Here is a 21,543-nt window from a genome sequence, read left to right as displayed (position 1 = left end):
TGCTAAATATACATCAAAGTGAAAACAGAGTAGATTTGACAACCTTAGAGAGTCTTGTAGCTCTTGTACAAATAGCTGTCATCAGCCTAAATGATAACTTCTTTATTGGCTATTTGTCAGTAACAACAAAAACAGTAAGAAAATAATTTTAATAGTGGTGATTGTTGTTTGCCCAGTGTGTACAAATCCTAGAAAAGGCAACTGCTTTTTAGATGTAAGGGGCTAGCATGGGAATCATGTCCATTAATTGACTCTACAATCTGCTCTGTGGTTTTTTTTTTCATGGTATTTGTTAAGTGTCTACTAGTGTGCCAGGCACTGTACTAAGCACTGGGGTAGATACAAGCTAATCAGTTTGGACAGAGTCTATGTCCCACATGGGGCTCACAGGCTTAATCCATATTTTAAGGATGAGGTGACCAGGCACAGAACTGACTTGCCCAGGGTCACACAACAGACAAGAGGTGGAGCAGGGATTAGAACCCAGTTTCTTCTGACTTCCAGGCACATGGTCTATCCATTAGGCCATGCTGCTGTGGGCAGGATACTGAACTTCTCTTTATCTCAGCATTCCAGTTGTAAAATGCGGGGACATGTGATGTGTTTGAAAATCTTATTGAAATAAACTGTAAGGGTTCAGGTAATAGATGTGAGTCAGCTTTGAGTTGTTCAAATGAAACAGTCCTCTAGACAGTTTAGACTCTAGACTGTATCCTTATTACGGTCAGAGAACGTGTCTGCTAACTGGTTCTGTTTTACTCTCCCAAGTGCTTAGTACAGTGCTCTGCACATAGTAAGTGCTCAGTAAATACAATTGATTGAAAAGTGTTTGAGGAATTCATTGTCAAATTATAATTCTTAAAGGTAACTTTCCCTTGCATATCTTTGGAATCAAATGCATTTTCAGGACTTCAAATTGCTGTAGTTATGTTAGACTTGTTGTTCGAGCACAGTTCTTTCATTTCTCTTGCTGCATGTCATTGCTAGTTCACCCCAGAAACTCCCCCACCTCTTCCCCCTCTATTCAATTTTTTTAACTATCTTTTCCTGTTCTAGATATGAGAATAATCTTGTCTATGCCCAGCGTTGGGGAATTAGAAAAGGGATAATAATGGGATTCTTCACTGGATATATCTGGTTTATAATCTTCCTGAGTTATGCATTAGCCTTCTGGTATGGATCCAAACTAGTCCTTGATGAAAAAGAATACACACCGGGAACACTCTTACAGGTACAATACTTGTTTTTCCCATGAGGTTCTTTCTATCTTTTTCTTTCCATGTTGGTTTCTCAGGCTGGCCCACAGACCTGGTTGTTTTCCTCGTTGCTGAAGAAGGAAAGGGTTAATAACTTTTCTAGAACTCAGTTCCCTCCATTTGTGAAAATGAGATGTGGGTGAGCATGTTTTGGAGAAGGAACACTAAGGCCTTGAGTTGCTTGGACCCAAAGTTTAACATTCTGAAATTGGCTGGACTCTGTATTGCCACAGGGCAACAGTGCTCTGACTAGGATCCCAGGAGATAATATTCCATGAAAACGAAAAGCCACTGATGCCCTCAGATTAAAATAAATCGGCTCATAGAGTCAAGCTTTATTATTGTTCTGATTAATGTCCAAATTGCCATCACAATAGGTTATTAAAAAACAAGCTAATAATATCCAAAACTGAGCAACAAATGTCAATGTGTAGCATTGACCGTTTTTGCTAAGGAAAACCTTAGTAATTAGTGCCATGTCATCTGGTACTTTTGATCAGAGCTACTCAAAACATTTGAGCTTGCAGGGGGGTTTAAAGGAAAAAGGAGAAAAGAGTGGCCTTGTAGAATCTGCCAAAATATGCTTTATAATTCAACTCAGTGTAGGTTAAACCAGAGAAAAGACCTAAAATTTGCTCACTAGAAATTGGTTTAATATGGAATTCATGGTTTTGACCCTGCACACATTGATGGTTCAGCTCTCTGATAGTATTAGTTTGAGGTGATAAAGTGGAGGTAATTTTAGGTCTGAGTTTTATACCCCTGCTGAGTGATTGTGAGTAATTATGAGATGGAAATACAATTCAGAGCTATTCTTTCATTGAGCTGTTCTAGGGACATGTTCAACCCTTTTCTGGGATGGCCTCAGTAGGAGGTTCCAGTCACAGACCAGTTAATATGGAGATTAAGCAGGTGGGGGTGCCAAGTCCACGGGGGTACTGCCCCCACAGATTTTCAAGCTGGCCTCCCAGCCTCATTTATCCCAGGTCTCTGTCGAGTCTGAGAGTCTCCAATCTCGGCTAAAAGACCCAAAATGGTGGCTTTCTGCTGGAAGGTGGTCGTGAACTTAAGCTGTGTGAACCAAAGATGAAGTCACCAGACACCCACCCCTGGATCATATGATAAGATGATGATAAGACCCTGGATCAGACTGGAGAGGACATTTGATGAGAAGCGTAGGGGCTTGTGAGCTAATTGCCCGTTTCTGGAAAAGCGGGAAGGAAGAGCGACGGTCAGACAACTCCCAGTGACCTCATTTGGGAGATCACCGATTTTCAGAAGTCCAGAAGGTCTGCTCCCTTCAAGTGTTCCCTAACTGTTCATTTCCATGGGAGGGAGTGGTCTTCAATTTTTACATTTTGAACTAAGACTTATATATTTTAATGATTTCCTCGGGGTGCAGTCCCCCCGTCAGCACCACTACTGCAACTCATACTTCGAGAGTTAGCTCAGAGGCCATAGGTCAGTTGTAATTCCTGTGAGAAGCAGTGTTGCCTAGTGGAAAGATTATGGGCCTGGGTGGGATTCAGAAGGTCTAGGTTCTAATCTTGGTTTTACCACTTACCTGCTGTGTGACCTTGGGCAAGTAATTTAACTTCTCTATGCTTCAGTTTCCTTATCTTTGAATGGGGATGAAGTACCTGCTTTCCCTCCCCATCCCAGACTTTGAGTCCAGTGAAGGACAGAGACTGTGTTCAGCCTGATTAATAACACTTAATACAGTTCTTGGTACTGTATTGAGCAAATTCAAGAGCTTCACAAATACCCCAATTATTAAATACCACATCATCTAAGTAGAGCAAATTTAGTTCTTCACCTTTTTGTGTCACCTGGGGAAAAGAGCAAGGTGGAGGGCCAAGGCCAGAGGTCTGAGTGGGAAGTGGTGTCACAGCTGAGCCACTTATTATGTGTATTGGAAGGCACCTTCCCTATTTACAGCCAAATGAGGAAGATAAATCATAATAAATGTGGAGGGAAATGAATATTGCTGAGTTGTATGCCTTGAAAACGCTTATTAATGATGGTAAGTTAGTTAGTTGGGGTCCAGAAACTTAAAACCCGAGCCAGAAAACTTTATATATTTGTTAATTATCTACTCAGCTGAACAAAGAAAGATTTGCTGCTAGAGCAAAGCACGTATCATGGCAATCATGTCTCTTTATTTTGAGATGTTTTATTTTTCATGGGTTAAGTTCAGCCTCTGGATAATTTTGTTTTTATTGCTAAGGATGGATACATTTGTCACATTGTAAATCAGTGAACTATCTTGAACAGGAGCTTGATGCAAATGAAACCGATTCATTAGGTGCAGCTGGTCACTCCAATGAGGCAAATACATCCCATTTCTCTCATGCCTGACCACAATCAGCCTTTGTAGCAGAGCTCATGAATGTCAATGACCTGTTAATGAGCAGCTCTTCAGTCAGATGGGATTTTTCCAGCACTTTTAAAGTTATTGGTTTCTCTATTGTATTTTACTTTCCCAAGTGCTTAGTACAGGATTTTCTTAATATGAGAAGCAGCTTGGCCTAATGAAAAAAGCATTCATTCAATCGTATTTATTGAGCGCTTACCTTGTGCAGAGCACTGTACTAAGCGCTTGGGAAGTACAAGTTGGCAACATATAGAGACGATCCCAACCCAACAACGGGCTCAGAGTCTAGAATGGGGAGACAGACAACAAAACAAAACGTGTCAAAATCTTCAGAACAAATAGAATTAAAGCTATATGCACATCATTAACAAAATAAATAGAATAGTAAATATGTACAAGTAAAATAGAGTAATAAATCTGTACAAATATATATACAATTGCTGTGGGGAGGGGAAGGAGGATGGCAGAGGGGATGGGAAGGAGGAGAGGAAAAGGAGGACTCAGTCTGGGAAGGCCTCCTGGAAGAGGTGAGCTCTCAGTAGGGCTTTGAAGGGAGGAAGAGAGCTAGCTTGGCGGTTGTGTGGAGGGAGGGCATTCCGTGCCAGGGGAAGGACGTGGGCCTAGGGTAGACGGCGGGACAGGTTACGTGACCCTGCAGGTTGTGGGACAGGGTGCGTGACCTTGGGCAAATCACTTAACTTCTCAGTGCTTCAGTTTCTTCAACTGTAAAATGGGGATTCCATGCCTGTTCCCCTTCCTACTTAAACTGTGAGCCCCTTGTGGGACAGGGATAGTATCTAATCAGATTAACTTGTGTCTACCCCAGTGCTTAGAATAGTGCTTCACACATAGTAAGTGCTTAACAAATACCATGATAAATACCATAATAGTAATATAGTGCTCTGCATCATCATCAGTGGTATTTATTGAGCCCTTACAATATGCAGAGCACTGTACTAAGCACTTGGGAGAGTACAAAATAACAGAGTTGGCAGATATGTTCCCTGCCCACAAGGAACTTACAGTCTAGAGGAGGAGCTTACAGTCTAGAGGAGGAGCTTACAGTTTAGAAAAAGCACTCAATCAATACCATTCTCCCAAATAAATAAAGTTCTCCTGAATTTTCTCTGCCATTTCAGGCACAGATCTCTCACTCCCAACCACGAGGCTCTTTTGCCCACTTATGGAGAAGAACAGCTTCAGGAGGGCTGCCTTGAAAAATCAGAATCTAAGAGAGTTTGGTGAAACTTCTTTGGTGAATGGTCTTGGGGCTTACGAGGTGCTAACATGGTTCTTCTGACTACAGAGCAGAGAGCATTTTGGGGTGGTCCTCAGCGGGACTGAAGACCGAAGACCCAAATGTGGTGGGGAAGACTATTCAGAGCTGTAGAAAGGCTTGGTATATAAATATGCTTCTATTCTATTTCAGGTTTTTTTGGGGGTCCTGGTGGGTGCCCTCAATCTCGGCCAGGCCTCTCCTTGTTTGGAGGCCTTTGCCACGGGACGGGGTGCTGCCACGAGCATCTTTGAAGCGATAGATCGGGTATGTACTGAGCAGCCTAAAGCCGAACTACTGATAAAGAATCACTATGAGCTTGATCTCCGAAGCTACGCCTGATAGTGTCTCTAGGGAACAGTTTAATGCATTGGGAAGCAAATCAACCTAGAGGTTGACTGGGAATGAGGGAATGGTGGGCGGGGGAGGGAGGGAATGAGGGAAGACACACATTCCATTCCAAAGGTTAGCTCTCCACATTGATCAAAGACTTTCATGACCCTGGAATGATGATGAAAGGAAATCCATTTAAGTCACAGTTATAAAATGAGATTCCTGTATGAAACTGAACTTGTTGCTGGCCTGAAAAACACTTAATATTTCAACAGCTCCCAGTGGGTGTGAAATTTTCAGTTAAGTGCAGTTAGAAATACTTTAATGAATGCTCTAGGGTACTGTTACATAGATCTTGTTTTCCCACTCAGTTTTCTAAAGTCAAATCTCTGCTTCCTGCCACAATGCCTTTACCGCCTATTTAGTGTTATGCGTGTAGCCATGGTGGAGTCCTGGATTCCCTGTCCCTCGAGGCCCTGTTTCATAATCAGTCCATCAGTGGTATTTATTGAGCACCTACTATGCACAGAGCACTGTACCCAGAGCTTGGGAAAGTGCAGTATAGTTGGTAGACATGATCTCTGCCCGCAAGGAGCTTCCGGTCTAGAGAAGTTTACAGTCATAAGACGAAAGATTCTTTTGCCTGATTCTGAGGAAGAATATTTCCAAAGACTTGATCCCCGCCCCACTCTCCCTTTCAAGCCCTCACCCTTTTAAATTCTCACCCATCTTTCCCAGTGGAGATAAAGGGTATTCTCAGAAGAAGAAGAAAAAAAAAAGCATGGCCTGGGCAACCTCAAAATGATAAAAATTATTTTGATTAGCCACTCATCACTGAGCTAGGCTAGTACATCCTCTCAAGCCCTTCCTTTCCGTCTTTTTCCTGGACACTCATTTCTCTTCTTTTACAGCAGAGTTATGTGTAGGGAAAAATAAATATAAATGGAACTGTTCATCAACTCTAATATTTTGTGTTCTGCTTCAGAAACCAGCCATTGACTGCATGTCTGAAGATGGATACAAGCTGGATAGAATCAAGGGCGAAATTGAATTTCATAATGTAACATTCCGTTATCCTTCAAGGCCAGAAGTGGAGGTGATTACCAACCCTATTTTTTTTTAATGGTATTTGTTAAACACTATGTGCCAGGTACTATACTAAGAACTAGGATAAATACAAGCTAACCTGGTTGGACACAGTCCAACCACATGAGGCTCACAATCTTAATCCCCATTTCACAGATGAGGTAACAGAGGCACAGAGAAGTTTAATGACTTTCCCAAGGTCACACAGCAGACAAATAGCAGAGCTGGGATTAGAAACCAGGTCCTTCTGACTCCCAAGCCTTGCTGTTTCATGCAACAATTGTTACATTGCAACACTTTAGAGATTGTGTTTTTAGCAAATTATTTCCAGAATCCCAGATTGAGGTCAGCTTTTCTGAAACCTTGCTTTTGTCCTGGGTGTAAAATGCTATTAGAAATTGCATAACTCCTTGGTGACTGTCTGTGCAAATTCCTCCTGTTAGAAATGGGCTGCAGGCAATTCATCTCAGGCCAGCTGCATAATATTTCTAATAGTATAAATTACTCAGCCCTGGTATCCTATCAGCTCACCTAAGGCAACCCAAGGAAGAAGACTCTAGGGATAGTTGGAGTCCATCTTCATTCTTTAACCCCAAAGTTATGTGCTATGAAGTGAGTTTTGCTGACCATGCCTTTTACTGTTCTGCTGACAATGCAGGGTTTCTAAGTGCCACGAGAAACCAATGACCATAGTTGATTCTAGGCCATGACATTTCTGGGATATACATCTGGGTTGATCTGCTGCTGTCTCAGCCTAGGTTGGGAATATCACCAGTCTGCCCCATTCATTTCTGCCTCCTCTCCCTGGATGAATTCTCCCACGGTTGGTTGACACTGCCTGAGAATTAGTGACATTTACCACCCAGCATTCTTCAGAGTGGACAAGATGATTAATGTGCATATTGAGCCAGTGGGAGGGGTCATATAGGGAGGGAAACACATGCCCCATTGGTGCATACCTTCCTTCCTTCATAGAGGAGGAGGAGGGGACTGATGGGAAACACAGGGAAAGCCCAGAGGTCCAGGACTGAGAAAGCTATAGGCCCACAGGTGTGACTCCAGTATTGTTTATGGCCCCAACCTGGGAAACTACGGCAGGGCAAGCTTTGAAGCTTAGTAGGAATCCACAAACCCTGAAGCCGGTTTAGCAAACCCAGGAAATACCTTATCTAGGCTGAGCCAGGGTCAATATCACCATCACAACCCGAGCAGTTGCACCATTAACTCCAAGTGAACTGGCCCAGATTGTATTGTAACTCATTCAATTAAATCTATTGAGCACTTACTGTGTGCAGAACACTGTACTAAGCACTTGGAAAATACAATTCAGCAACAGAGACAATCCCTCCCCACAACGGGCTCACAGTCTCCATTGGAGGGACTTGACTGGAGTTCTAGGTGAGACCATGGAAACCCCTGAGTCTAGTAAACTTTGCTCTTCAGCAAATGTAAATAGCAAAGAGGGCTGGTGTATCCCTGAAGACCTCCCCAAGGCTTCTGGAGAAATTATGCAGTTGTCCTCTGGGGGCTTGCTTTATATCCCATCCTGGGCAGCTCTGACTCTTGCCTCACTGGCATGCAGAATTGGACTAAAAGACACCTTCTATTCCCCAAGCATGTCACAATCCAAAGCCTTTAACTGTATTTCTCATGTGTGAAGAGTACCAATGTACTTTATATAGTGAAAACCTGCTTTTTCCTTTCCTTCCAGATTTTACATAATCTCAGCATGGTGATTAAGTCAGGGGAGACGACAGCTCTCGTGGGACCCAGTGGTTCTGGGAAAAGTACGGCAGTGCAGCTCATTCAGAGATTCTATGACCCAAGCGAAGGCATGGTGGGTTTCTTCAGTAGATATCTTTTGGTTTGTAGAAGATTTGGGGATCTGGGGACTGTTTGCCCTGAGGTGCTGAGAAGACAAGAGAGATGGGATGTTCTATTCACCTGGCTGCCTCCTCTATGATCTGTAGACAGCCCCTTTCAATATGCAATTTAAGACCCCTCAATCAGTGATATTTATTGAGTTCTTGCCTTGTTCAGAGCACTGTACTAAGCTGTTAGGAGAGTACAATATAATAGAATTGGTAGACATACAATCCCTGCCCTCAAGGATCTTACCATTTAATTGGGGAGGAAAACATTAAAATAAATTACAGATGCAGAAAGCAGCTTGGTGTAAAGATATGTACATAAGTACTGTGGGGTTGGGATACCCAAATGCTATGGGGGGATGGACCCAAGTGCATAGGTGATGGAGAAGTGAGGAAGAATAGGGTGGGGAAAAAGAGAGGTTAGTCAGGGAAGGATTCTTGGAGGAGATGTGATTTTCCTAGAATCATTGTTCATTTCCCTAAGTTCAAGCGATATAGCTGCCCTTCAGAGATGACTCTCCTGAAGGTGGACTTCTGTCTGTAGGTGGTTGAAACCATCTACACTCCAGTCCAAACTGGATTTATGTAAAGACTGCTCTCCCAGTAGATAGCCTCCTCAATAGCAGGGATCATGTCTACTTTGTTGGACTCTCCCAAGTGCTTAATACAATGTTCTGGACCCATGAAGCACTCAGTATGTACCACTGAATGATTAATTGATTGCCTTCTCCCATACTGATACATTGGCTCCTTAAAATGCCTGTCATTTTTTAAACTATCTCTTGGCATCTTAAGCTTCTTGCTTGATTGACTGACATTGATTGAAGTCACAGATTAATAAGCACAACCTTTTCCCTAATCACTGAACTCCAGCAAAGCTTACTCAAAGGAAACCAGTTTTAGCAAATGGAGATGATGAAAAAGTGCCTGGCCTGGAGGAAGCTGGGAACAGTTCTTGATGGCTATTGCTAGTTTGAGAGGGTTGTTTTGTAATATTTGGTTGTCCCAAGAGCCTGTTAGATCATTTTTCCTGCCAGTGATGCATAAAGTTGGCTAAAAATGGAGATAGCAACAAAAAGCCTGGTTTGCAAGTGAGACACTCTTGTTGCCTGGTGACAGAGAGAGTACATGTGAATGCTTTTTAGTAATGGCCCCTGAAAATAAATCAAAACTCCACATGAAGTTGGCTTTGGATGACCCACAATCTGTGTAAACAGTCCTGCGTGGTTCTCACTAACGTCATTTAAACCAATTACAGGTCTGAAGGTGGAGTTTGTTCATTTTGACCCATTGAAAGCCCCGTCCCCTTCTCTGTAATTTGGTGATGCACTCTGTAAATTGGTATTAAGTAACACAATCTTGTGTTCACGGTCTTTTAGATTACTCTCGACGGCCACGACATTCGCTCTCTCAATATTCGGTGGCTTCGGTCCCAGATTGGCATTGTCGAACAAGAGCCAGCCCTATTCTCCACTACGATCGCCGAAAACATCCGCTTCGGCAGAGACGATGCTACTATGGAAGACATCATCAGAGTTGCCAAGGAAGCCAATGCCTACAACTTCATCATGAATATGCCACTGGTACTTTTTCCTTCTCAAACTATTTTGTAAGAACCCGAAAAAGATGAATTGGTCTCTTTCCATCTCAGTGTGAGCCACCTCTTAGAGTTCTATCAATCATCAGTGTTATTTATTAAGCACTTACTGTGTGCAGAGCATTGTACTAAACACTTGAAAGAGTACAGTAAAACAGAATTAGCGGACATGTTCCCTGCCCATAATGAGGTCTAGAGGAAAAGGGCAGAAGTCATAGACCAGGAGAAAATACTAGCCAAAGAGAAGTCTTTCTTTTGAAGCTCAAGTTGTGATTCTTTCTTAGTGAGATGCATGTCAGATTGTGGGTGAACACAGCCCTCTTTCTTGACTATGAAGTATGTAATTTGGCATAGATATATAAATGGTATCAAAGGAGGGGGCATTTCATTTCCCTGCCAAAACGTTAATATCCCTTGCTAGCATCACAAAATGGAGTTCCCTGAAATTTTCACAAGTATCTGGAAAGCAGTCACCATAGTAATACTTGAATGCCCCCCATTCACATTTTGGTTCAGATTTTGAAGGCTTGTGTTTGGGTAATGATCATAAGTCTCTGGGCACTAAGTCTCTCATTTTCAAGAAGTACTTTATTTCCCTTCAAAAAAAGAAGTCAAATGCATACTAAATAATTTTTTTAAGGAAGTGTCTTAGCTTTAGATTCCACAGGTATAGTAAAGGGGTAGAATCTCAGCCCAAAACAATCAAACTCAATTAAACAAAGGCACTATGGTTGCTGGTAGTTTTCATGCTGTGCAAAATCTCATGTATTAAAGGTCTGCACCCGGGAAAAAATATTGTGGTTTATTATCAAAGGAGGTCACCTCTCATTGTTATTATTAGTGAGGTATTTGTTAAGCACTTTCTATGGGCCAAACACTGTACTGAGGTAGATAGAGCTTAAGCAGATCAGAGGCAGTCCCTGTCCCTCTCGGGGTTCCCAGTCTTGATAGGAAGGAGAACAGGTATTTGATTCCTCTTTTCACCGATGAGGAAACCTCGGCACAGAGAAAGCAAGTGAATTGTCCAAGGTTATACAACAGACAAGTGGTGGAGTGGGGATTATAAACCAGGTTCCCTTATTCCCAGGCCCGTGCTCTTTCCACTAGGCCATGCTGCTTCCCTCTCTTGAATTTCTGTAGCTTTGCCTGTATCCTGGATTAGTTAAATCTTTTCAAGACTGTTTTTCTTTCTTACCCTATTTTTTCCAGAAGGCTCCAAACTTCCAAACATTTTGAAAATGTAGCCTGTAAAGATTTGGGGAAATGTAGTTCCCGGACAGAAAGGGGTTCCTGGAGTAAGCTTCTTCTTTCAGTTTCACTGGTCTTAGTTCTGTCCAAAAGTGGACATGACCATTTTCACCTCCAAACTCTACCCCAGCTTTAAAATGGCTTGCTATATGTACCGAGGGCCTTGCACGTTTGTCCCAACACCTTGTCTGATTGTTACACTTCGATGCAAGAGTTTAATCAATGAAATGTACTTTTGTCTTGTTGCCATGAAAACTGTAGGGGTTCAGAAATGTTTGATGAGGAATATTTTGGAAACCGGAATAAAGAAGACAGAGCTTCCTGCTTTGAATTCTTTATGGTCAGTCAAAAGAAAGACAGTTTTGGGACTTGTGGCTTCACAACTGAAACTATGATGCTAAGGTTTTGTCTGTGATGCATACTTATTTTGGAAGGTTAAGAGGATTTTTCAAGATGCAGAAAATTATTTTTTTTTTTGAAAATGAAATTTTTCTTTGAGGGCGGGCCAGTCCAGGACAGATACTTTTTATTCCCAAACTTAGCTGGGCTGTAAAAATACATTTTTACCATCAAAAATGGACTAGATTTATATCCTTTCTTTCTAGAATAAGATTTTCTTTCCCTTTTGGAGGTATGAAAACCCCCCACAAAGAACCTACATATACATGTTTGAACCAGAAATTATAATAGTAGTAATCATGATACTATTTATTAAGGCCCTACTGCGTGTGAAATCGAAATCTGAGTTTTGGGGAAAAAAGGCACAGCTGAGAATTAGACATGTTCCCTGGTCCCAAGGGACTCACATCCAAAACTGAGGGGATTAGGGGGCTGGCAATAGACATACAGGGAGGATGTGTGTGAAAGCAGATGTAACCTTGACCAAGGGTGGAAAAGATGACAGTTTACTGTTATTGCTGGTTTAATTTTTGTTCAGAAATTTGATACTCTTGTCGGAGAAGGTGGAAGTCAGATGAGTGGGGGACAGAAACAAAGACTAGCCATTGCTCGAGCTCTGATCCGAAACCCAAAGATTCTGCTCCTGGATATGGCAACTTCAGCCCTGGACAATGAAAGTGAGGCCATGGTGCAGGAAGCTCTCCACAAGGTTGGCAGACTCACTTGAAAGTTGTTTTAATGGACCATGGTGGTATGTTTTTGAACCTTCTTTTTTCCTGTGGAATAGGTGATTGCTTAATCCCTAGGCTCCCAAGGAAATTTTCATTATTATATAAGTAGAATGGGCTTTGTTAGATCACCTGGCTCAGTCTACCACCATCAAAATGGACAAAAGCTGGCTGGCTGCATGCTGCTTGTTCTGGGCGGGGGCTAAAGGCCCAGGGTGGATGGCTTTCTAGTCTTTTCTTTATCTCTAGTTGTAGAATCCCCATAAGCTCCTTTGGGACTTGTTCCTGAGTTTTATCCCATCAATAGGCCAAAATATATCGTTCATGTGTAATTGAAATATCTCCTGCTTTAAACCCATTTTGTCTTGTTCACTTGCCAGTGGTCTTGAAGGCTATGGCCATTTCCCTGGAATGACTACATGAATTTCTGAAGAACAAAAAAACAAAACCAAAGGCATGCTTGCCTAGCTTTCGGGGCTTGAAATCATACTCATTTGAACGGGTTTCTCCGTTTTGAGATTCTGCCGAAAGAGTGAAGTTTTCAAGGGGAACTGGTATATTGTCAGAGGATGATCACGGATGAGCAGTTTAAAAATCTGACACCTAGATTGACAGGAATAAATGAAATCATGAATGCAATAAGAGTTAAGAATATTTCCCCACCCTTTCTGGGCTCTATTTCAGGATCCAAAGGACCCAAATCCACTGTGTTCCCAAAGAGCTTAGCTGAAGTTTCCCATCCCATCCGGAAACAGAAATAGGAGTCTGCTGTTACCACCACTCAGCTTGACATTGGGAAAACCCTTTTTTTACTTTTTCAGACCCAGCAGGGGCGAACCATAATCTCCATAACTCATCGCTTGTCAACAGTCAAAGCTGCAGATGTCATCATTGGATTTGAAAACGGAAAGGCTGTGGAGAGAGGCACCCATGAAGAACTGTTGAAAAGGAAAGGTGTTTACTTCACCCTGGTGACTCTGCAAAGTCAAGGTGACCAGGAGCTTCATAAGAAGCAAAGTAAGTGTCTTTTGTCTTTCTCTTCTCTTGTTAATGAAATGAACCTTTCAAAATGTTAGTTCAGTTTTAAAAGTAAATCAGTGAGATTATCAGTTTTACTGTCAGCTTCATATACTAGCCTCCTGATTGCAGAAGTTGTGGTTTAAGGTCCTTAAAGGCTCAAGAGGTATGATTGTTGTTTGGGACAGATGTTTTTTTTTTCCTTTGGCTCTTGCCAGTTTGTCTGTTCTGGAAGTCTGTGACCTTAGGTTATGGATAATATGGGGATAATTGCTACACATTCATTTTTACCAAGTGTTTGGAAATTTGGAGGTGAAATGTGTGCATTTTCCATGATGTATTTTTGTACTCTTAGTACAACCAACTCTAATTGATGCAGAGGAATAAAGAGGAGCAGGAGCATAGAGAACCTCAAATAGGTAATCCTCCAATCCAGTTATTGACCCACTTGGTGGCTGATTTTGAGAGATTAGAGGGAGCTAGCACTAGGATCCTTGTGATGGGAATTTCGGTTAGGGAAGAGAAGAAAAGGTTCAAGGAGTAGAGATGCACAAGCCCTATGATCAGAATGGTAAGTAGAGAGATGGACACATACAATAAGCTTATTTGGATTCTTTGCTTGGCACCTTTCCAAATGAGCAACTACTACTAATTGATGATATAGCAACATCTTTTCTAATTGGGAATTTGCATTTGGTTCCTAGTCCCTCTTTCCTTAATTCACAGTGTATCTATCTATCTTTTGCTCATTCACAGCTGTGGGACTGAGTGAAAAGTTAGGGAATGTGTCTGTTTACTGTTATATTTTACTCTCCCAAGCGCTTAGTACAGTGCTTTGCACACAGTAAGCGTTCAGTACTATTGAAGGAATGAACTCCCTGGCTGAGCTGGGCAGTGATCAGGATCATCTCATCACTATTAGGCAGCACGCACAGATTATCCCATCTCTATGCATGTTCTAGGCAGAGATTGTGGTCATTCTCTTGGTTATGTTATAATTCTCAGTAAACACTAAAGATCTGCTTATGTCATGTTCCACAGGAAGAAGCAAAAAGGAGCTAGAAAATAAATTTGAGACTGAGCAGGCCTTCAAGAGAGGGAGCTATCAATCTAGTTTACGGTAAGCCTGGGGCTTGTCTGTATCCTCCTAAAATAAGGTTCACACCAGGATTTCTCTAAGGGGCACACTCAAAGATTCATAATAAATAAGTAGGCCCTACATGGGTTTCTTAGAAGCTGTGCAAAATTTGCACTAGTCTATGTAAATTGTGCAATCTATTTTCAGACAGCTTCAGGTTAAGCTGTAGTTGTTGCTGCTCTGATCATCATTTCTTAATTTTTCTCCTCTCTGCTCAACTCACCCAATGAATATCAGACAATCAGTGGTATTTTTTGAGTGCGTCAGGTGCCTTTCTCCAGAAGTGAATGGCAGAGAGGTGGGAAACAAGGGAGAAAGAAATATGGATGTCCACTTCACTAGAATTTTCCTGAGGAATGGGAAAACTGCAAAATGTAATCTTAAACTTGAATTAGGAATATACATAAAATGGTTAATTTAGGAGCGAGGGTTTGGAAGATTGCTGCTTGAGAGTGTTTTGCTTTGTTCAGTGTGCTGCCACCCAGGATTTTTACTTAGGACTGGAGCTCACACTACCTAAATGGCTACTAATAGGGTTAATAAAAAAATTCTGGAAAATGTCTCCACAATGCCAGTTTTTTTTCTTAGGACATTGAATTCAAGGTCCTAGTCTTTGTCAAGCTTTATTGCTAACTGTTTATTGAAGAAGTGCTCAGTAAAAATATTGAGCTATCTCTTGTGAAAGCTAAAGGGGAGAAGCTGGAGAGCACATGGGGAAGGGGCCGAAGAATTGCTGATCAATACTATATACTGAGTGCTTATTCTGTGCAGAGTACCATACTAACTACTTGGGAGAGAGAACAGTAGTGTTGGGAGCCACAATTCCTGCACATAAGGAGCTTACAACCAAGCAGCTCCTCTAAAAAAGACTGTCACATGTCACATCCAGCAGGCACTGGAGCTGTCCAGAGTCTATAAAGGGTCACCTGCTCCTTTCTCTGACTGTCCCCAAGGCCCTGGGCCAGACCACAGAGATTTTCCTAGTATTCTGGTGGGCCAGTTTGGCCCTGGTCAAACTGGGTACAAAATTTGATTGATCAAAGTGAATTTAAAGTCAACTTACAACAAACCCCAGCTTCTGTGCAGCCCCCATTTCATGAAAAATGCAGAGACTCACATCACAAGGTGTATTTTCTATATGCCTATAGCCCAGCTTTGTCCTTCCCCTTCTTGGAAGGAAAGCAACTCTTGATCTGAACTAGACAGTTCTTGTTTTTCTCATGGTTAGCAAAACTTCAAGTAACTCTGAATTGTTTCCGTAAGCAACCTGGCATGGTACAGCTTCAGGGAAATCTATGTCAGCAGGGAGGAGGGGAGATGGAGATTCTCTGTTTTCAATTGAGAGGCATAACGTTAAGTTTAAAAACAAAACACTCTTAGAAAAACACACAAACAAGCCTTTCTGTCCAAAAACAAGAATTTACAGCACGACTTGGATAAGACACATTGAAGGGATGAGCGAACACAGTGCCATAATGTGACCATGAATTAGTTGTAACCTGATGAGGCCCTGCTCAATTCAAGCTGAATCAAATGATGGCTGGACAGTGTCTTCATCCATTTGTTAACATTGCATGGGGAACCAATGGCAACATAGTTATCATTTGAGCCTGTTGTAAAGCTATGCCACGACTAAAGAACAGCGTGGCTCAGTGGAAAGAGCCCAGGCTTGGGAGTCAGAGGTCATGGGTTCAAATCCCGGCTCCGCCACTTGCCACTTGTGTGACTTGGGGCAAGTCACTTCACTTTTCTGGGCCTCAGTTACCTCATCTGTAAAATGGGGATTGACTGTGAGCCCTCCGCGGGACAACCTGATCACTTGGTAGCCTCTCCAGCGCTTAGAACAGTGCTTTGCACATAGTAAGTGCTTAATAAATGTCATTATTATTATCATTTACTGAGTGTCTATTGTGTACAGACCACTGGACTAAGTGCTTGGGAGAATGAAATTCAGAGACGTGTCAGGGAAAATGTCAGGCAATATAGACTGCTTGCGAAACAAACTTTTTTTTCTTTTCTACCCTGGCTGAGAGAAGGTGCCATTCCCACTATTTTTGAGCCATTTTCCTGCTCTGTGTTTTGCTGGGGAGTTTTTTTTGATAAAAACATTGATTTCCCAGATTCCCACTACCGTGTTTTAGCAGGAATGCCTGTACCATGATCCATGCACTCATCCAGAAACCCACATAAATACACATGTACCCAGCACTTAACACATACACAGTGCACCATGGTAAATTGCATTCAGTGGGTGCTCAGTAAATGCTATTTACCACCATAAAGGTAGAAAAGGCATAGAGGCACACATATCTATATTCGGAGAGATGCATGTAAATAACATCATCCAATTTAGGAATGGCTGGTTATTAAAATCTTGATGCATTATTACAAAGTGAGATCTTGAGAAGCTAGTCCTTTAATACCTGTTGATTTAGGGACTCCTATGACATGTTTTACAAATACATGGTGCTTTCCCAGAGGGACACCTACGCAATGGTTGAGGTTTGACTGCATTCTGAGGGTAACTGTTCTGCTTTGCTGTAAGAGGTTTTTCTCTCCATCTGGAGATAGAACTGAGATTTTACTCTCCATCTGGGAATGGAACTTTTCCAAGGGAAAAAAATGGCCACAAAATATTACTTGATTTGAATCTACGACTCAGACCAAGAGTCACTCTGAATTAAAACTCTAGAAGGCCAGAGGAACAAAGCTATTGGACTGTACTTTGTTGGCATCATATACGTTGATATTTCACCTATTTGTGATGCAGCCCAAGGAATCAGTTCTCATATCCCATTTTTAAATGCTTTTGCTATCACTTTGTCACTGTTAGGCATCTGAGGGGATATATTGGTGGTAATTTGTATGACCTTTTCAGTAATACAAACCAGTCATCCTCTTTTGACAACATAATCTGAAGTTCATTTATTCAGAGGTACATTTGTATTCCTTGGATTTGGCTTGTTGGATTTAGAAAGAGAAGGTAAAAGAGACTGAATCTTACCTCAAAGTCTAAACATTTTAGAAAATACAAACAAAATTAATCAGTTTTCCTGCCAATATTCAATAATTAGGAAGTTCACTGTCGTAGTGTATTTTCATTTCAGATGATCACATTTTAATTTATTTTGTGGTTGATGCATACCTGAAAAAAGCCTGCAAGTCAATTCACTTCCGTTCCATCCTTTCACCGTTTTGTGTACAGAAATTCCATCCGGCAAAGCTCCCGGTCTCAACTCTCCAACTTGGTACCTGAGCCTCCATTAGCTGTTCTGGAGACACGAAATCCTTTTGAAGAAGACAGAAGGGTAAGGTCCATAACTATTGGTTGGAAAATTAAAGATAGAATTAGCTCCCCCCTCTAGACTGTGAGCTCACTGTGGGCAGGAATTGTCACTCTCTATTGCTGTATTGTACTTTCCCAAGCACTTAGTACAGTGCTCTACACACAGTAAGCACTTAATAAATACCATTGACTGAATGAAAGAATGAACTTGTGCCATAGTTATGTGATTCAGGAACATTGGTAAACTATTCTTTTTTCTGAAAAACAAAACAAAATACTGGTTTTATTATTGGAAGCCCCTTCCAAGCCTTTTTTTCCCTCTCATACACTTTTTCTGATTCTTTATTCATACCAATTCTGAACAACATAGTCGTATTCACAAGTCATAATACAGGCCAAGTGAAGAGGCCAGAACGGGTAAAAAGGAGCTTTCACATATGAAGAAAGATATACTGATAGATATGGAGGACAGAAAACAGTTATCTGGATACTAGCTAATCTTTCAGTAAACTGAAAGATCAATGAGGTTTCATAAAAAAACAGTTTGAGGGAAGCCAGAGACAACATTTCCAGAAGGTTATCCATTATTGCTATTACCAGTTCATCTTCAACTGTAGTCCTTACAAGCATTTGGCATTTTCTATGAGCAACCAAAAACAGACTTCTTTTTTTATAGGAAAATTGCAATGAAAAGAATTGTAACAATTCTTTTGAACAAAATTCCAAGGAAAATCGACCACAAAAGCTATAGTTCATTCCTTCACAATAGTAATAATAATAGTTGAGGTAAGCTCCTTGTGGGCAGGCGCGTCTTTCAACTCTGTTGCCTTGTTTGCTCATGTGCTTAGTATAGTGCTCTGCACACAATAAGTACTCAATAGATACCATTGATTGATTGATTAAACACTTCAATTGATTGATTAAGTACAGTGCCAATCACTGTACCAAGTACTGGGTTATATTCAAGAAACAATAATAATCTTATTTGTTAAGCACTTACTATGTGCCAAGCACTGGGATACATGCAAGGCAATCAGGTTGGACTTAGTCTCTGCCCCACATGGGGCTCACGGTCTCAGTCACCGTTTTACAGATGAGGTAATTAAGCTTAAGACTCTCATCCTGCTCTATTAAATAATGCCAGGCCACCAGGTAGAGGTCTGGCCTAAGAAGTTGTTTGGCACTTGGATGCCACCCCAATCCCTCTTAGGACAGAATTATGGGTTCCAGGGAATCCCACCTTTGGGTCAGAAAGGCCAACCCAGTATAGCCTACAGCTGTGGACAAGCTCAGAGCAGGGCTTACTCCTCTTGTCAAAAAATGGTCCTGTAATAGCAGCAGGCAGGGCAAATCAGGTTGGACACAGATCCAGTCCACATGAGGCTCTCAGTCCAAGAGGGGTGTAGAACAGATATGCAATCCCTATTTTACTGATTAAAAAACTGAGGCCCAGAGAAGTCAAGTCACTTGCCCAAGATCACAGAACAGGCAAGTGGTAGAGTTGGGATTAGGACCCAGGTCCTCTGACCCCCAGGCCAATGTACTATCAATTAGGCCTTATTGCTTCCCCCTGGAGCCATCCCCTGGGTATCTCCTCCTTGGAATCTCCCTCTGGTGAAACCAGGAGTCCTAACTCTAGAAGGAACTAGCCTCAGGAAGAGCTGGAAGAGAGAAATTATCCTCTCAGCAAAATCAGAGTACAAACTGAAAACAAATATTACCACTCATGTTCAACCTTCATGGGCTTTTACTGTCCTCAGCTATTAAAATAGTTGGCATTTTTTTCTTGTTTCAAACCTAAAAAGTTTAAAATATGTGGATTGTTAAGTTCTCACACTCCTCTTAATGCCATGTTGGGATTTTCCATACCTCTTTAACCAGTGACTTTATTCATCTTTCTCTTTTGTCCAGCTTTATCTGAGAATCTAGAAACTTGGATTTTTTTCCAGGATTGCTCAAAGTGTACTTATTAATTGTACAGCTCCATTTATCTTTTTCTTTTCTACTGTCGTCTTTGGTGCCTCAGGTGAAAGAAGCACATATCAATGATCCAGGCACTAATGATGAATTTATGTTTTCCCCAGGCTCTCGGCAACTATCGTCCTCTTCACTCTGGCTCGTTGCATGTGGCCATTTTCTTGTTCATTCTCAGCTCCTGTGGAGAGTAGCAGAGTAATTTAAAATATAGTAAAACTCACACCAATCAATTCTGTTCCTCATTAGCAGCTTTGGTAAAATAAAATTTGATAGAACAGGGGGATAAAATGATGGGCTCAAATGAGACTTTTGGGTTTTCTAGAGTTTTCAATTATCTATATTATCTTGTTTTTCTCTGACCCTTGGCTTGAATAACTCACATACACTCACACCTTCTCAAATGCTCTTAGCACCTAAATGCAATTTGATTCCTCTAATAAAATGGTTTTGTAATCCTAGATTTTCAGAATAACCTTTGCAATGCATGAGATAACCTGCTGCTAATAAGCTTTGCAAATGAAAAGAGGCTAAGGCAAGAAAAGAGGGTGAAAATGAGAAAGTCCTTACTAAAAGGAGCTTAACAAGGGGATTTTGGACTTCTAAGCCTTTCCCTGGGGAGCCAAGGGGAAGAAAAAATGTGTAAGGAAAACGTTTCCCCCCCCCAGCCTTCCAAGAAAATATGGAAAATCCATTTTTCTGGGGTAATTCATTGAGAGAGACTCCTCTACCTTTCCTTCCCCAGTGTCTTCTACAGGATGTAGTTCACTGCTTGGTTTTGGTACAGGGTTCTTTATTGTGTCTTTGGGTTCAGTCACATGACCACTCCGAATCATGGAACTCACTTCAATCCACAAATCAGTCTCAAGTGGTGACCCAATCTGTGCTGAAAATGGGGTCGGGGGTTGGGAGAGGGAGATATACTTCTCTTAAATCTTTTCACAGTCTTCTCTCCTATAAATATTTCCATATCCTCAGTTCCCCCTCAGAAAACATTCCCAGAGAAATAAAAAGAATGCCTGCCAGTGATACTCTCTGGGACACCCAGACATACAATAACTCTTGCTATTCACCTTTAGGAAACCAAATCATATCATGTTACAGTTTTAAGGAGTGTGAGGGGCAAAGGTGACAGTGATAGTGCTTAGAGAAGGAGCTAACAGGCTTATTGTAAACCTATCTGTTTTAATGATGTAATCTGTCTCCCCCTCCTCCCTACCCCCGTCCCCCAAGGACACCACTTTCCAAGAAGAAGAGATTGAGCCGGCACCAGTAATCAGAATTTTGAAATTCAATGCTCCAGAATGGCCGTACATGTTGGCAGGTTCTTTGGGTGCATCTGTCAATGGGGCTGTCACTCCCCTCTACGCTCTGTTATTCAGCCAAATTCTTGGGGTAAGAAATTGCTCATCTAATACTCCAACACTAGACACAATCAACTAATAGCCTGTTTTATGTAGAGAGAATGTACAGATCATGAGGGAGATACCTTTTTTGTCATCTTCATCTGTTTTTCATTTATCCTACCTTTCTATAACAGAAGACTATCCTTGTGCTGCTCACTCTCTTTCAGGAGATAGTTACCTTGCACATACCTAATGATCAAATCTATTAAGGAAATCACCACAGTAAATTAAGTGTAGAGACATGTTTGATATTTTTATTATAGTAATGATAACAATAACTGTGGTATTTAAGTGCTTACTATGTGCCATGCACTGTACTAAGCATTGGGGTGGATAAAAGCAAATCAGGTTGGACACATTCCCTGCCCCAAATAGGGCTCACAATCTTAATCCCCGTTTTACAGCAGAGATAGCTGAGGCACAGAGAAGTGAAGTGCAGAGCCTATGGTCACCCAGCAGATAAGTGGCAGAGTGGGGATTAGAACCCAAATCCTTCTGACTCCCAAGTCTGTGCTCTATCCACTAGGCCACACTGCTTTTCTGAACACCTTCTT

At 41.6% G+C, this 21,543-nt stretch overlaps 1 protein-coding gene across 1 annotated transcript in view; it reads left to right on the top strand.

The window, feature by feature from the left end:
- ABCB11 (ATP binding cassette subfamily B member 11) overlaps positions 1 to 21,543 on the top strand; it is a 69,018-nt gene that overhangs the window by 30,604 nt on the left and 16,871 nt on the right. Inside the window, exons 10-19 of the mRNA XM_038751569.1 lie at positions 1,057 to 1,231; positions 5,060 to 5,173; positions 6,225 to 6,335; positions 8,037 to 8,162; positions 9,576 to 9,779; positions 11,979 to 12,149; positions 12,990 to 13,185; positions 14,227 to 14,305; positions 17,529 to 17,631; positions 20,817 to 20,978. Coding sequence (XP_038607497.1) covers positions 1,057 to 1,231; positions 5,060 to 5,173; positions 6,225 to 6,335; positions 8,037 to 8,162; positions 9,576 to 9,779; positions 11,979 to 12,149; positions 12,990 to 13,185; positions 14,227 to 14,305; positions 17,529 to 17,631; positions 20,817 to 20,978 — 1,441 coding nt within the window. The remainder of the gene's footprint in view (positions 1 to 1,056; positions 1,232 to 5,059; positions 5,174 to 6,224; positions 6,336 to 8,036; positions 8,163 to 9,575; positions 9,780 to 11,978; positions 12,150 to 12,989; positions 13,186 to 14,226; positions 14,306 to 17,528; positions 17,632 to 20,816; positions 20,979 to 21,543) is intronic.

The sequence above is a fragment of the Tachyglossus aculeatus genome, chromosome 9 (genome assembly GCF_015852505.1).
Source record: "Tachyglossus aculeatus isolate mTacAcu1 chromosome 9, mTacAcu1.pri, whole genome shotgun sequence".
NCBI classification, from domain to species: Eukaryota; Metazoa; Chordata; class Mammalia; order Monotremata; family Tachyglossidae; genus Tachyglossus; species Tachyglossus aculeatus.
The sequence above is the reverse complement of the archived record's forward strand: the minus strand, read 5'-3'. Positions and strand labels throughout refer to the sequence as shown.